The sequence below is a fragment of the Kryptolebias marmoratus genome, linkage group LG6 (genome assembly GCF_001649575.2).
Source record: "Kryptolebias marmoratus isolate JLee-2015 linkage group LG6, ASM164957v2, whole genome shotgun sequence".
NCBI classification, from domain to species: domain Eukaryota; kingdom Metazoa; phylum Chordata; class Actinopteri; order Cyprinodontiformes; family Rivulidae; genus Kryptolebias; species Kryptolebias marmoratus.
In genome coordinates this window covers 8,335,007-8,351,712 of record NC_051435.1, presented here as the reverse complement: position 1 = coordinate 8,351,712, position 16,706 = coordinate 8,335,007, and the positions used below count along the sequence as shown (strand labels likewise).

The window sequence follows — 16,706 nt, the reverse complement described above, 5'->3', positions numbered from 1 at the left end:
ATTATTATTATTTTTTTAATTACTGTATTAAAGTTTAAATATGTTCCTCATTATGGTACCTTTTTAAAACAATACTAGATTCATAAAGGCTTTTAACTGGGTTATTATTTAGTTTGGTAAAAGATAAATAAATGTAGCATTCCTGGGAGGAACACATATTGCCCACTGACCTGCATGCCAAGGTTTTAAGCAAAAAACCCTTGTAATCTGTCAGCACTCAGGGTATGTCAGCATATTACAGTATCTGCTTTAGAGCAGAGCATGTCAGAATCTATGCACCATGCATGGACACAGTCTCCATCTGTGTGTGTGTGTAATGGATGGCAGAAATTTGATGCAATCTGCTGGTTTCCTTAAACAGATACTTCCTACTAATTGCGATTCATAATGTACTGTATGTGACTGTATTGCATTATACCTGAAATAAATTGACTATAATTGGGTTTGATTATAATTATAATATAGTGCCCTGAGACGGCTTCTGTTGTGAATTGGCACTATATAAATACACTGAGCTGAACTGAACTGAACAAGGATCAAACATCAGACTGTACAGAGCAGGTTCTGCAGATATCCAGAGTCATATAAATACATTTTTAAGATAACTATTTGATCTTTAATACTGATGTAATGAGCTATAGGGCACTAATTAATTTTGATGCTCGTAAAGGGCACGTTCTGTTTATCAGTGAAACAATAAACCAGTTTAAATCAGTCTCAAAATAATCAGAAGTAGACGCTTCGTTAATGAGTAACTCTGACCCCGCTCATTGAAAACCAAGAATCATCATTTTACTCAAGTTTAAGAATTTATTACCCAACTCAAAACCATACAATATCAGCAGCAGACATTCTGAATAATGAATCACATGAAATAAGACATTTGACAGTTGAATTTATAGTGAATAGTTATGGTGACTGGAAATAATCAAACAAAATGAAAAGTATCTTTAAATTTATTTTAGACAACTGTTGTTAGTACGTGTAACAAAATCGAATGAAAATACTCTTCAGACTTATTGTAGAAGAATTAACGTGACACAATGTTTGCGTTGGCATTATTGACAGTTCCATAAAGTGATAAAGACCTTTTTTCCTAAATTATCTGGTGTGATGAAAGCAAAGGAGGGGAAGGCCAAATTGAATTATACTAAAAAGTATTTCAATATCAGTATTTCCTTGTCTTTGAGAGGAAAACAAACAAAACAAAAACAATTTTAAACACCCCAAACTAATGAATAAATGATACAAATAAATCTACCACCAACTAATCCCACAGATTATTAAAAAGAACTAAAAGAAGTAACCCTTAAACAAAAATGTGACTACTTGCAACAAACACTATTAAACTATAAGTACCAGCTCCTCATTATAACACTTAGGAGTAAATAAAAAGGAAAAAGGTGACTTTGGGTACCTTGAAAAAGCGCCTCCAAGTAAAATGCATTATTATTTTTGAATGCTAAAGGAATCATTTCAGGAGTTTGACTAATATGAAAATACATCTTTTCTATAAATGTACGTTAAGTGAATACAAGGTCATGAACATAAACCTAAGAAGAAAGAAAACCCAGAAAACATGAAACCATAAAAAGTCATTGGTGATACCTTTAAAAAGTAATCTATAAAGAAAACAGTTCATTAAGCAATAACTTTTAACTTTGTGTTTGTAGACTGTGTATAAGATTAAGATGTTAATATCAGTAGAAAACGTTTGGACATAATTATGGACGTCATTCACCATAGACCACTTGTTTTTTTTTTGTTTTAAGGAGCGTAAGTAACAGCTACATGACACAACTGAATAAGTGCTCAGGGCAACATGCCCGGTCCTGGAGGGGGAAATATGAAAAATACTCCCTGTTTCTGTTTTCTTGTTTTAAGGCATTTATACCATAGGAACAGTATGGCAGGAAAATTTAGTGGTTTTGACACCATTATAACTTGAAACAGTTTATCGCCCCATGCCTAATGCAGACAGTGTGCGTAAACATGTTCCTTATCACAAGTTTCTCTAATGAGAACAGACAGCATTTATTTCTCTTTGCGACCCAGGACAGCGTCGTAGACCTTTCCGGTGTATCGGTGCTGGACGTTGGTGAAGCCGGCAGCCGTTAGCAGGACAGCGTAATGAGACCCTGTCCTCTCTTTGCCCTCTGTCTGCACCAGCATGTTCAGGGAGTGGAGATGGGCCTTCAGTGGGCCAGATCCTTCCTCGTTTAGCAGCATCTCCACCACCAGCACACCGCCTCCTGCAGCAGGAGCAATAAAAAACGTCATTCATTTTGAGCCTCTCTTTATGTCTTTTAGCTTCGTTTTTCTGAGAATGCTTAGATTGCTGGAGAGTTTTTGGCTGAACCTGACTGCAGCAAACCACTTTCAGAACAAGTCTTGAGCAAAGTTGTTGCTCAAAAAACAAAATATAGTCTCATAATAAAATGTATTGGCAATACTGTATGTAAAGTAAAGGTTCGGAGTAAGAAAGTAATGCAATAATATAAACATGATTATGCTACTGAGAAGAACTCTTAAAGTATTTCATAATTTCACACCATTTACCCATAAAATCTATCAATGGATAACACTGGGCTCATTTAAACAACAGACTGTCCAGTAAAAGTAGGACTCTCTTCTTTCATCAATGATTCGGTTTTTTTCCCCTCCTATGGCAGTGTTCTCTTATTTTTTTGTCTGATTTTGTCTGTTGGTCTGACTTTGATCAAAGCCAGAGGAACAGATTTTTCTGGGATCAGCTGCATTGTGGGATACAATCTGCCATCTCATTTCTGGCAGGGAAAAAAAAAGTACTGATCCTTTTTGCACCAAAACACACACATGCACACACACACACACACACACATACACAAACACACACCTGGTTTGCAGGCTTTATAGATTCCACGGAGCAGCTCTATGCATCTTTCATCTGTCCAGTCATGGAGGATTCTGGAGAGGATATAGAGGTCAGCTGGTGGGAGGGAGTCTTTGAAGAAGTCCCCTTAAAACACACAAACAAATACATTGAGTTTCCAGGAAAATAAGTAAGTTTACAATTTTTACATCATTAACCTTAAATGTTAAGCATTCTTTGAATTGTGCTGCCTATCATTCCAGAGTTTTAAACTAAAATGATCTTATGCTGAAAAGGGACAAAGTTATAGCTGTTTTGGTCAAACTGTGTGAATGACATTAAGCTTAATCTCCTGCAATATCGTGGGATCTGTTAGTGCTCAGAAAATGCATTGAGGATGATTCTCAGCTGCTACCACACCAAATTTTAGCTCAAAATCTGCAAAGACAGAAATATTTTAGCCATTTTTGAGACTCTTAAGGTCAGCTGACTGTGGCAGCCATCTTAAATTGTATTGGTTTCACAAGTAAATGAGTTGTAGACCCAATTATTACTTTCTGAGTTCCATTAAAATCCATCCAGTGGTTCATGAGAAACATTTTGCTAACAGGTAGACATAGTTGACTTCAACAGTTAATAGGAAAGTTTTCAAAAAAGATCTTGTGTTATCAGTTAACACTCAGATTCTGTATTGGAAATGACTCTCAGCTACTACCACACTGGATTTTAGCCTTCAGCGGCAGACAATAATGAGGCAGATTAACTTTCATATTAATGCAGTAAGCAATGATATTAACTTCCTCTTCAGTCTCTGTTAGGAATGAACGTGACAGATCTGAATTATTGTCTGAGTAGAAAAAGTCGCAGAACACAACTGGAATAAATGCACCACAGTAATAATAATACAGAGGGTGTGTGCTTGTGTGAGTAATGTGAATGTTGCTAAGGACTCAAGTTGAGCTGCCTTAAAACTGGTTCGCAGGCTTCTCTTTATCTGATTTAATTATTTCACATAATTAATAATTCTGTTGTCAAGCCCTCAACTAATGACATGACTTGATTAGTGGTTTACACGCTTAAACATAATTACCACAAATGGATGATGTCTGCTGTAATCAAATTATTCTAAATGCATGTGACCCACATTGATTACAGCACATTTCCAAGCTCTGTTAAACATTCAGTGTTGATTTTACTGGAAGAAAAACATTCATTCGCCAGTCACTCACTCACTCGCATTTCATTTTGGTCTGAGTGTCATGTCCAGAGTGGACACAAAAGAATACAATCAGACCCCTTAAAAATGTTGTGTTACAGCACTGGTTGCATGCAAACCGCAGGAGGGGAAGGAATTGACATTCGCTGCAGGTTTTTAAGAATACCTGCTGCTGCAGGCTGTTTTCTCACATCAGCAGCTGTGGTGCAGAGGCAAGCCAACGAAAGAAGTGTTGGGTACAAATAGACAGTTTTGTACGCAATGATTTCAGTCCAGCAGCAGTCAGTCAGTGGAACAAAAAGGTTAATGACCGATTGTATCAAAAGTGGAATTTGGTGTTTAAAAGAGCAGATAAGTCATGAGTTATTTTTAAGATCTTACTAATAGAAATGTTAGGTGGTCAGAATTGCTTAGTTAGTGTTGGGATTACGTCCATTTGTAATATAACTCCAGTGGTTTGTGTGTTGACTAAAATTACTGATAGAGACTCAGTTTGTGTTGAAAAAAGATTACATTTTCATTGTTTGTGAATGTCTGTGGGACAGATTTATAAGCTTCAATAAAGTCTGACAACCACACTGCAACTAATGAAAAGGTAAAAGCTAAATAGCAGATGCACCCTTCCTCCTAATAAATTAAACAGGTAACCTAATTCTGCCATCGTTTTCTTTGGCCTGGCATGTGCCAGGAGCTTATATAATTTTAATGAGACTGAGCATACTTATTATTATCACATTCAAACACAAAAAGTCAAACAAACACAGATTACGAACAGATTCATGGACAGAATTAAAAAGAAAAATCAAGACAGCATCAACATGGAAGCCTTGTTTTTGTGTGCGTGTTGTGACATTGTTCCAGTTTCTTATGCATCCTTTTGTTAAGTTTCTGTTTTCTTTTATGTACGCTTGTATTTGTTGCACTTAAACTGTCATTAATGAACACAGTTGTAATGGTGTTACCCTCAATGAAGCTTATCCTCTGTTCAGTCTCGTTGACAAAGTGTTCCCGTGACATGCGCACCACCTTGGGGAGGTCAAAGATCTTCACAGTGCATTCTGGGTAGACTGACGTGCAGAGCTTGGCTAATGCTCCAGTGCAGCCTGGAAGGAAGGACAAAATTACTTTTAGTTATGCTGTATAACCTTCAATGACAAGGTAGAACATCTATTACAGACACACTGCACCCAACCTTGCAACTAACATACAGTCACATGAGCACAGCAGATGCTTTCAAGTTCATAATTTATATCCATGATCTGTATTCAGTCGAATGTTGCTGCTTTGGGATTATGGTTCATCTAACTTCATTATTTAAGATTAGACATCCATTGCCCTAAAAGGTTAGGACATTAAATACCTGATTAGAGCTTGAGTAAGCATGTGGTTTGTGGTTATTATCTCTACAAGCTCAGGTGCAAATAAAAACTTTGTGGGCACTAAATACATGCAATTAGAAACATTTTACATAAATACATAATAAACATTGTCAGCATTCTTTTACTTTCTTAACATATTTTATTGAAGAGTGAGCTGACTAACAACCTTAAAGAGAGAGTTGCTGCTGCTTTCTCTGTGTGTTGACATGAGATTAGTGCTGTTTATAGTATTTTACTGCTCAAGAAAATAGAGCGTGCACTGAAACAACTGAGAAGTCTGCTGCTTTACAGTCTGACATTTATCATTCTCAGCATCAAGACAATCAGCTATTTGCCATCCTACAGATCCTGGCTGTACTACATGAGCCAGCCTTCACCCTTCAGCTGCATTAATAAGTCTCTGGCATGCATCACACTGTCACTAATTCACCAGTTGTCATTCCTTAAACCACTTAGATCCTAACCACTGCATAACAGGGGCACCAGTCAGTACTTTCTGTCATCCAGGCATCTTGTCTAAACTGCTCAGGTTCTGACACCTGCTCATTTTTTTCTAACTTGGTTTTCTTGCTTGGAACTTCAAAATATGACAATTCACTTGCTGCTAAACCCAACCAAACCCTAAGAGGATTATTGACATTACCTATAGGTCTTTAGTCTTTAGACTTGTACTGTTCTTGTGCCTCATATGCTTTCATCCTTATAGGTAATAGATCAGAGGTTGCACATATTTATATGAGTAGAATTTAAGGCACTGACATGTGAATTTAAACATACGCATAAGAGCAAAATCAAAAATTTAATGTGGAAATATAAACCTTGATGCTTTTTTTTTACTATAATTGTCATTCTTTGAGCATGAAGAAGAAAGTGTCAGGTAATTATTGGGAAAAAATGGATTGTGAGTAAGAAAAAGACAGGACTTGAGTGTTGCAGTGAGTCAGAATGGAGCATCAAAGGATCTCACTCTGACAAACGTATAAAGCCACTCAGCTGGGACAGTGTGTGTTTATGTGCGTGCATGCGGGGCAAGCGTTCCTCCAAGCTATCCAGCCAACATGACCTGCTGCTGCTGGATGAGTCTGTATTCTTTCAAAGCTTCTGCTTTTTACGCACAGAGAAGATACCGCATAGCTCTCACATCAAACAGAGGTCGGCAGAGGAGAAAAATCAAAGAGCAACAAGGAGGAGCAAAAGCAAACGTACAACACTGTTCAAGACCAGAAGCTTACCTAGCTGTTTCTGATAATGAGCCTCTGATGAAAGCGTAGAGATTTTCCATAGAAAAGGCTGTTGCAATACTAATGTTGTTTGTGTCTATACCTTTGTTAGGATGGTATTTTTTTTGCTTGTGTGTAATATCATTTCATTGAAATCAAGAATATATTTAGTCACAATAAACATTTTTGGAGAGTCTGCAGGGAAATTGATCTGGGCTTCTCTGCTGCTCACCCATGCATTTTGTAACTGAAGTTCCTCTGCAGCAGATATGCTTTCTGTCAAAAAATGCTGCAGACTGACGCCGTTTTAAAGCATAGAGGGCATTGGATATGATGCAAAAAAACTCCTGTATCTGTATGGATTACTTGGATTTGTTTGCAATGTGAGCAAGTGAGAGGAAAGAAAAATAAGGCAAAAGAGTATAAAGCACTAACACTTATGTGGTCCCTGCAAACGCTTCAGATGATCTATCCTGTTTAGATTTTCATTTGTGATCATATGGAGTTACCACCGTGTAGCTGGGTGAGTAATCACCATAAGACATGCTGTCACAGAATATAATTTACCAAAGTAAAATATCTGAGTACTATCTTTTTTTTGATCTGAAGATGGTCCCAGAAATATAAGGGGGAAAAGGGCCATGATATTCATCAGTCTCAGCTTAAAACCTAGTTTCATTGATCGGTGAGTAACGTGTAGATCCATACTCAAATGCAAAACTCAGGACATCTTGGATCTATGCTGCTTTTAACTTCAACATTTCTTTGTCTTCTGCTAGATTATCCATCAAGGTAACAATCATTATCTGCTGTCAGACATTATTAAGACGAATGTGAAGAAGAACAGACAGATGAATACTCAGACAAACAGATATCGGCTCATAACATATTTACAGTATAGTGCTGATCAGCTAGTTGGCAGAGTTTGACAGAAAGACACATCTTGAGCAGCAGGTGGGCGCAGACAGAACAGATGCTGTGTGAGAGACATGATCTACATGGGACACTGCAGTCACGTCCTTGAGGCTCTTGATGTTCACTTGCTCACACTTTTTGGACATGCAGCTTCATACATAAGCATGAACAGACATCCCCATGTTGAGAAAGTCACAAGGAGCAGGAGAAGCCACAAATGGACAGATTATATGCTTTTAGTGGCTCCACAGCTCCCCTGTGAGGTCAGATGAAGTGGTACACACTGCATGTGGCCCACCTGTGGGCAGCTTGGCACAGAAGTGTTGGTACTGTTTAAATGCTACGGCTCAATTTATTAGGATGGACCACTTCTGAGGCTTCTTACCCATTTTAATACAGAACTGAAAGGCACATATTAATCTGATTTTACTCCAAAATTGTGTCTGACTTAATAGCTAGCTAGTTATTTACTTATTTGTTTTATCACTACATATAGTGTCAACATTCATACTTTGAGATGGTCATTTTAATTATATAGATTGTTGCATTATAATCCTGTCAGTGTATGAGTGGAGTCATCTGGCAGTTCATCTTAAGATGCAGAATAAAGACATGAAAAATAAGAGTATAAGCACCATTTCTTTCCTTTATACACTGCCGTTCTTTGCTTGTGCTTATCAAAACTTACCTCCAATGTCACAGATGTCCTTAAAAGGTGAAAGATCGAAGGCCGTGAACACATCTTTACCACAAATGTTCCAGAAAGAATTCATCAACTCCATGAATTTCATCATCTCCTCATCCGTCCTACACAGACAAGCACACAGAGGACAAAAAAAAAGGTTTCTTTAATTCTTTAATTCCTTTCAGTTATGTCTCTCATCATTTTGTGACATGTCACCTAAGGGTTAAAGCGCAAGGAAAGCACACAAACTTCATAAAGAAAGTTTTTCCCGGTGGCTTCACCGTGGTGTATCTCTCTTTGACAGACAGGGTGCGGCAGAACAGAAGAGCCTGTGGTGAGTGCTGCTGCTCTGAGGAATCTCCACCTCATCAAGCAGAACCACCATGAGGGCTACACATACCCAAACATGCACACACGCACACACACATTCTGCATCTGCGACACCGCTTCCACTTGTAAACTTCACTGTAGCAAAGTGCTCAGTCATCTGATACTCAAACCAACTTCAGAAGACACAATGACATCCAGAGGAACTTTCAAAGTGACTCATTGTTGGCCTCAAACTCTGACTGCAGTGGATGTGAAAAAATAAATAAATAAAATGACTCTGAGGCCAAACAGAAGACTGTCAGCTTCAATTTGAAAACATTTGGGGCAACAGATACAAAACGCCCTCAAATGACAAATTCTGCTTTGTGGTTATTTTATCCTAAAAAAGTGCATTTAATTGTACACTGTATCATATCTCTTTACCGTTACAGTGCAAAACAGGAGTTTAAATGAGAGAACGTTTCAGACGTAAACGGAACGTCTTTAAGTTGAATCTTTACAGGAACCAAGTTTTTTTTTTTTTTGGCTCTTCAGGATGTTTTCGATCAAAAAGATTTCTTTTCTTGTTCTTGTTCTTGTCTTGATACTGTAGGGGGTCACTCTATTATGTATTTTTTTACATTTATGTATTTCTTAATGGGAATTATGCAGTCTGTATTGTGTAAGATTCCTACTATGCTGCTATGCTTTATTTTTATATTACATACATACTTTTTTAAGCAGCTACGAGGACAATACTTAGCCTGAAACAAATTTTCCTGGAGGATAACAAAGGAAAATTAAATTATTGTATTAATTTATTGTACTATATGTTTTATTTATAATATCATATTGTAGTGTATCATATTGTCATATTATAATGTATTGTAATACATTGTATTGCATCTATAATATCAGCCGTATTCATCATTTTTAGCAAATTACTGTGTTGGTTAAGACAGCTGCTCACAGATGATGGCAGAAATCTACACAGTGTCCCATAAATGCATGTATTCATACTGTGGAAGTGACAAATGCTGGTGAAGGCCTTTATTGTGCACAAAACAAACAGGAAGCATAGCCAGAAAAAAAGTGGAGTTGAGACACCCTCAAGGCCTCCGACTAAAACTAACAATTTACAGTCTGTTTGTTAAAAATAATGTAATGATCAAAATGTAAACTGGTGTAATAGCCATGTTGTTTCTTTTCTCAGAAATGTGAAAGATGTAGAAATGTTGTGTTTTTGTCAGTTTATGTCAGATCACATTTATGTATGTTTCATTCTTCTGCCAGGATTCTTTCCAGCAGTTTTCTGCTTTTCTGAGTTTACGAATTGAAGCTGAGATAGAGACCTGGCTGTAAATTATTTAGGTGCTGTACGCGAGCGGTTAAATGGCGAAGGGTAAACAGGAGTCTGACTCATCCATCCAGCTTTGAATCATCTTGCTCCTGCTGCAGTGCTCCAAGAACACACTGAAGGACTTCAGTGGTTGTTTTCCCTTGCTAATTTACCCACAGTATTTCACTGGGGGAATCAGCGGGGAGCAACAACTGCTTCTCCATATTAATTCAATTGTGCACAGGTGCTGAAATTGTTCTTGTATGATTCCAATTTGAATACAATAACCCTAGATTGCAAATTTATGTGCACAATATGTGCTACAATTTGTTTACATGGTTCATAGTTGGCATATTCTTGTTTTGCAAACACATTTATACAATAAAGCAGATTGTATTTAACCATTGACTGATTTCTGAAAAGTATGTTTAAAAAGCCAGAAACTCAAACAATCAGCAAAAGAAAAATGTACTTACTTGATATGTATAAGGCCCCTTTATTCTAATGAATGCATCAGATGGGAATTAATAAAAATGTGAAGAAATCCTTTGTTTTATATTTTTACTGTTACTATGGTTTTGTTTGTGAGGGTTTTCTATGCTAAAGATAGACTAATTCCGAAAAGTGTATTTTATCTTATCCTTTCATATATATGTATAATATAATAAGATTTGTTAACATGTCTGTCAGATCATTTTCCCATTTAGATCTGTTCTTTTGCAAATAGTACCGATGATGAGGAAAATAAGGAAGCATCTTTCACTTTGGATGGATTTGTGTCCTTTAGGGGCTTGTAGTGTTTTAAAGCTTGTGCCCTCAGGCAGACTGATCAAATTCTTTTAGCTAACCAAGTGTGATTTTTTGAGTGTGTGGTGACCCCTGAAAATTGCTGACCAGCAGATCAGTGAAGCATTAAAACTGTGGGCACTGGTATATATAAACACACCAGACCTCTAGGACAATGGAAGATGTTTATCGCTCTCTCTTTCTCTCTCCGCCCCAAGCTTCCTCACATCACTGCCTTCTCATCCTTTTCATTTGGCTCTCTTGATCTTATATTTTCTGCTTTTTAATGAATCCAACAAGGCATTTTTCTTTTGCTAAGTGGGACGGGAGAGCGAGTGAAAGACAGGTTTAAGATGGGGAGACAGGGATGGAATGTAAATGAGGAAGAACACGTGTTACATTTTTGTTACATTTGTGTGCTTGTCACTGTGAGTATTCAGCATAAAGATGGATTCTTACCTGTACACAGCTTGAAACAGATCTTTTGAGTTGACTCCAAAAGGCTTCTCATACTGATTTTTTCCTTCTCTGTGAAGACAACCAAATTATAGTTTAAAAAAACTAAACAAAATGGACAGTTTGTGTGGGTTTTTGATTCCACACACACACAAATCTTTTGTTCCATTTAATTTTTATTTCAGATGGACTTATCTGTGCATTCACAGGAAGTCTAGCTATGTTTCAGTATTTAAAGAAAGGAAGACTAAAGTCCATATTTAACAGGAATACACACTGATTCTGAATTTCTCACAGTCCATCACTGCCCACTTGTGGCTGACTTCATTTTAATAAAATCCTAAATTTGACTCATTGCGACACCTAAACAAGTACACCCAACAAGTAAACTCTGAGCCCCAACAGGAAGGGAACAAAGATGTTTCAACTCTCAGATTTAATCCCAGTCATTCTGCTTTAATCCAATTAAATATAGATCAAAGTTAGTTTAAGCATAATCCAATTGTTTTGAAGTCAATATATTCGAACTTCTAAAATGCCAAATTACAAAAAAAGTTGTTTTGCTGAGAAAAGCAACACGATGCATTAAATACTTAGATTCATGAGCATGCCAAGATCTGAGACAGGAGCAGATCTCCATCAGTCAGACAGACACAGGTTCGTCGCTTCTCTTTTAAGATTTTGCTGTCACTCAGTGCAGCTGTGGTTTAAGCTAAACTGTTGAATTTTATTGTTTTTGAGTATTCTGTTCTGATCACTTGATTGTCATTTATAGTACTAGTAAGTGGTGTTGCCCACCATTTTACCACACTGAATACTATAGATTTTATTTTTTTTTTAAATTAAAAAAATCTATGAACTGATTTAGAAAACAAATCGACTTTCAATATAATCTACAAGTGCCTGTGCTGCATCTATCAGTTCAGTAGGGGAGATACTGTGTGATTACAACAGGACATACATTTTGTTTTAACTCTTTGTAGGATGAATGTTTAGACTCATGTCTGTGCTGAGTGTTCTCACCTGACGGCGTCAGTGAAATATTGCCAATGAACGTATATGGTCTTGGACAAGTACTCGTTGAAATGGCTGAGAGACAGAGGACTGGAGCGAGTGAGGAAGACCCGAGCCTCCTCCGAGTTACTGTATAAAACTGAAACAGGTAGAGGAGGATGGACAGATAAGGTGAGAATGAAATGCAGTTGTGAGTTTGACCTTTTAGGTGTGTGATAGACAAGCAGACAACAGGTGTAAAATCTAAGTGAGACATGCAATGGGGTAAAATAAATCAAAACAGATGATCCCAATTAAAATCTCAATAACTAATTTGAGCTTTTTCCTGTGTGTGTTCTGACCTTGTCCATTGTCCCGGTGTGCATTGAGCAGCTCCAGGACAGCGCAGGCAGCCAGCAGCCTCTCGGTTGAGTCCAGGTTGGCTCCCACTGCCTGACTGACCTCCTCTGCTGAGAGGGGGCGCCCTGCATCCAACAACGCATCAAACACTCCCAGTTCACAGGCGGCGAACATCGTCTAGATCAGACAACAGAGACAAGACATGTGTAGCAGAACAGAGAAGAAAAGAGTCAATCAAGATCAGTCAACAAAAACATACTGGAATGTGCTGACAAGTGGATTTGTTTCAAACCCAAACAGCATGGGAAATTAAATGACAACTGCTAAACTGATGTTTTTTAGTAATCTCGGCTGGAGATTGAATAATGATTGATGTACAGTCAGGATAATAATAATAATAAACAAACATTGTATGGTCTAACCATAGTGTGAGGTAAATATAACCTGAACAGTGTGGGTATTTCACTCTGTCATAAAAGCCAAAAGTATGTAATTTAAGGGACTAACTCGTGTAAACATGGTTGGAAACACCATTAGCAATCCATCTTTATACATTTTAAAAAGTATAAGTTCATAAACAATTTTCTCCAGTTAATTCCTATTATTTATTTGTTTGATTACTTTGATCAACTTCATCCAGATGTTAAGGCCAGGCTATTTGCAGAAACTGGAGTTTTGTGACTTAAAATGTACCGATTCAGTCTGCCAGCGACAGTTTTAAAACACAACCCTGATAAATGACCAGAAGTATAGTACTAAAACATTATCTGTACTTAAAGCATCAGGTTAGATGCATTTATGTTTAAATATAAATTTATATAAAAGTATTGGGGATTGACTATATATTAGAATTAAACTGTATGAACTGGTTCTACAACATGGTAGAACTGTAGCCTGTCAAAACTCTGCCTCATTGGCTATAATAGCAATACATAGAGCTAGGTACATATCTGGTATACACACCTGTTACTTACTGTGCTAGAAGAACAATTTTTGAACATATTTGAACTTAGAACATTATGTCGATTGACCTTGAGGGGTTGAGAAAGAGCTCTCTCTGTTCTTTCCTGCCACACCCTGCTGTTGATCAGTGAATTGCATTAAAAACTGTTTTGTTTGTTTCCCCATTTCGCACTACACCCTGCGCTACCCTAGACAAAAATGTTAATGGTTGTAACAAAAACAGTGTTTTTCTTCTGATCAGTCATTGCCTTATTTCACAACAGTTCTGTCATAACTCGGGAGGTTTTGTCCAGAAGAGCGAAACCAAGACCAAACACGGAGACGGAAGTAAAGGTAAGTGAGTTTATTTACAGGGTGAGACTATATACAGTGGGCGGTATCCGGAGCNGGTCTGCAAGAGAAGGAGAGCTAGGTGAGTCTCNGGTACANAGTCTTGATCCACACAGTAGCAAGAAGGTGGTTATAATGTCTCTTTGTTTGCTTACAGATCCAGAGGGTGAATGCAGCACCGATGAGAGGAGGAGCAATTTCCAGGAGTTCCAGGAGTGACGAGTTAGATCCAGCAAGGTAAGTAGCAGCGTGGTTCCAGGTAAGTGATCCTTAGTATCCGTAGTCGTGGCGTGGCAAGAAAACCTAGGACATAGGCAGCAACAAAGAANGTNGTTAANAACTATATACAGTGGGCGGTATCCGGAGGGGTCTGCAAGAGAAGGAGAGCTAGGTGAGTCTCGGGTACGAGTCTTGGTCCGGGACGGTTGAAAGGTGGTGGTTATAATGTCTTTTTGTTTGCTTACAGATCCAGGAGGTGAATGCAGCGCCGAGGAGAGGAGGAGCAGTTCCAGGAAGTGACGAGCCAGTTCCAGCAAGGTAAGTATCCGAGTGGTTCCAGGTAAGTAGTTCTTAGTATCCGTAGTCGTGGTGTGGCAAAAACCTAGGACGTAGGCAAAAACAAAGAACGTAGTTAACACTAGGCGCAAGAGTTCAGGTTAGACGCTGAGGCGGAGAATCTAACCCAGTAGGTTCGATGCTCCAGCGAAGGTCTGATCACCACCTGCTGCTTAAATCCTGGCTGGTCTCATCAGTGGTATGAGGAACACCTGTGGAACAATGATTAGTGGTGCCGCCCAAAGGGCGGAACCAAAACCCAGATCCTCACAAGTTCTTAATGGAACAGTAAAAACACCCAATGTTTACCTGTGATGAAAAGGTGAGAGCACACAAACGTATTTCACATTGTTCTTGGGATGGAGCCTTATGCAGCTTTATTAACAGGGTCTAAATCCTGCAGGCATTTGCCCGCTGCTCCCCCCTCTCTGGGTGCTTTAGAACAAATGGAAATTTGTAGAAACTTTGGGTTTGATTACCCTTCACATCTTTAGTTGAATGCCGGTTGTCAAATGGCACACCGTTAAGGCATTTTTTACTGCCGAAGCTCAGAAAGTTTACATGACTCAGATTCTTTAAAATGGCAGCACCAGACGAGCAAAACATAATTCATTAATCTGTCCACAGAACACTCCCCCTCCCCCTCCCCTTGACAAGGTGGTCACTAAGTTAAGGGTCTAACTCATGTACACATGGTTGAAACACTGCTAGGGCCATATCAGCAATCTATTGATAAATAATCTATATTGGATTAGCCCATAAGCGATCATCCCTAGCAACGTCTTATGATTACTTTGATCAACTTCGTTCAGATGTTAAAGTCCAGATTTGTGCAGAAACTGGAGTTTTGTGGCTTGGTGGGCAAGTACTAATACATAATACAGCCCAGTACATATTAAGTACATACCTGGTACGTAGCTTACAGGACTGGGTACTTACTTACCTACATGGGACATATCAGGTATGTACCGGCTACATAATGGGCTAGTAGAACAATATTCAAACATCTTTGAATTTAGAACATAATGTTCGCTAACCTCGAGAGGCTCCCTTGTTATGAAAGAGCTCTCTGTTCTTTCCACCCTGCTACACCCTGCTGACACAGCCAATCAGAGTCCAGGCTAATTACCTGCATAAATGCTGCGACCACTCCTTTTCTCCCAGGGTGACTGTGATGCTGGCTGTTCTTTCAGAGTAGCTGTGATAATTGAATCTATTTGCTTCTGAGCTGATCCGTTTTGAATCAAAGCTTGATTTGTGAACATTTTGATTAACTCGTTATTTTATTTTGTCACTTAGTTTTTATTGGTTGTATCTTTTTGCATACATAACAGAACAGGAATATCATCAACAGATAGTTCTGTGAGTTCCGGTGCAGCGTCTCAGTCTGTTAAAATATTTCATGTTATTTTGCAGTAAAAGTTCACCCACAACTGTTAGATACAAAAATCTTAACCTAATAACAAACAAAGAAATCCAAGAGTTCTGGAGCACAATGAGGTTGACTTCCTTAAAAGTCAACTTTTTTGTTAATAAAATGGACACTTTTTTGACAATAGATTTATAATTTTTTTTAATTACACTTTAATCTCAAAACCTAAACAAGCTTTTCTTTTTTTTCTGTGTGGACCTCATACTAAGTCGTTCTTTTGTGTATTTATTTATTTTTTTCATTTTATTTTTTTGTTGTTTGAGGTTTTTTTTATTAGTGTAATATAGGCAGTAGGCAGTATAGGAGCGTGCCAGAGGGCATGGACACAGATGTTCTAAAGTAAATTGTGCATTTTGTTCAGTTTGAGCCTCGTTTTGCTCAATAATAGTACACTCATATCACAAGTTTAAAGTTTAGGAAAATAAAAAGATAAGTTCCAGACAGTGTTGCATTACAACTAACAAATATTTGCTCTACAGTTAGTTAAAACTTTGACTCCAATGTGTTGCCACACTGCAATTATGTCAGATTAAAGTTTTAAAAGCTGAATTAAATTAAAATAACATTATTTTTTACCTTGGAGATAAGGAAGCCGTCCATGTACTCCATGATTTTCTTCGGGTACATGTCAGCAGCAGCTTTCCTCTCAGCAGTCATATCTTGTTGTGCAGCCATGGTTCAAACAGGACTCGTCCAGGAATTCAGAACATCCCGCTTCTCTGAGACCTTATATACGTGTGTACCTTCCCTAAAGGTGGTTCTCAAGACACAGATATTTATGGGAGTAGCAGTGATGACAAACCCAAAGTCCCCACCCAGCTCAGCAGCAGTGGTCTAAGCTACTTACAGCCAGATAAACCAGATTAGAGCACTGGCTCAGTCTGATGAACAAAGAAACAACTCTGTAGAAACACTGC

At 38.1% G+C, this 16,706-nt stretch overlaps 1 protein-coding gene across 1 annotated transcript; it reads right to left on the bottom strand.

Annotated features, from left to right (window-relative positions):
• Positions 1-796: 796 nt before the first annotated feature.
• On the bottom strand, positions 797-16,558 carry asmt (acetylserotonin O-methyltransferase). The gene is made up of 8 exons (XM_017423877.3): positions 16,366-16,558; positions 12,512-12,686; positions 12,180-12,309; positions 11,160-11,228; positions 8,270-8,388; positions 5,030-5,170; positions 2,876-2,998; positions 797-2,252 (listed from the first exon to the last, which is right to left on the bottom strand). The coding sequence occupies exons 1-8, from the start codon at positions 16,462-16,464 to the stop codon at positions 2,035-2,037; spliced, it is 1,074 nt and encodes a 357-aa protein (XP_017279366.1). The 5' UTR covers positions 16,465-16,558; the 3' UTR covers positions 797-2,034.
• Positions 16,559-16,706: the final 148 nt, after the last annotated feature.

Coding starts and splice junctions, on each gene's coding strand:
- asmt (XM_017423877.3), bottom strand. CDS start 16,464: ATGGCTGCACAACAAGATATGACTGCTGAGAGGAAAGCTGCTGCTGAC. Junction 12,687..16,365: donor ACGGCTTCCTTATCTCCAAG/GTAAAAAATAAT, acceptor TGTCTGATCTAG/ACGATGTTCGCCGCCTGTGA. Junction 8,389..11,159: donor CTGTTTCAAGCTGTGTACAG/GTAAGAATCCAT, acceptor TTGTCTGTGTAG/GACGGATGAGGAGATGATGA.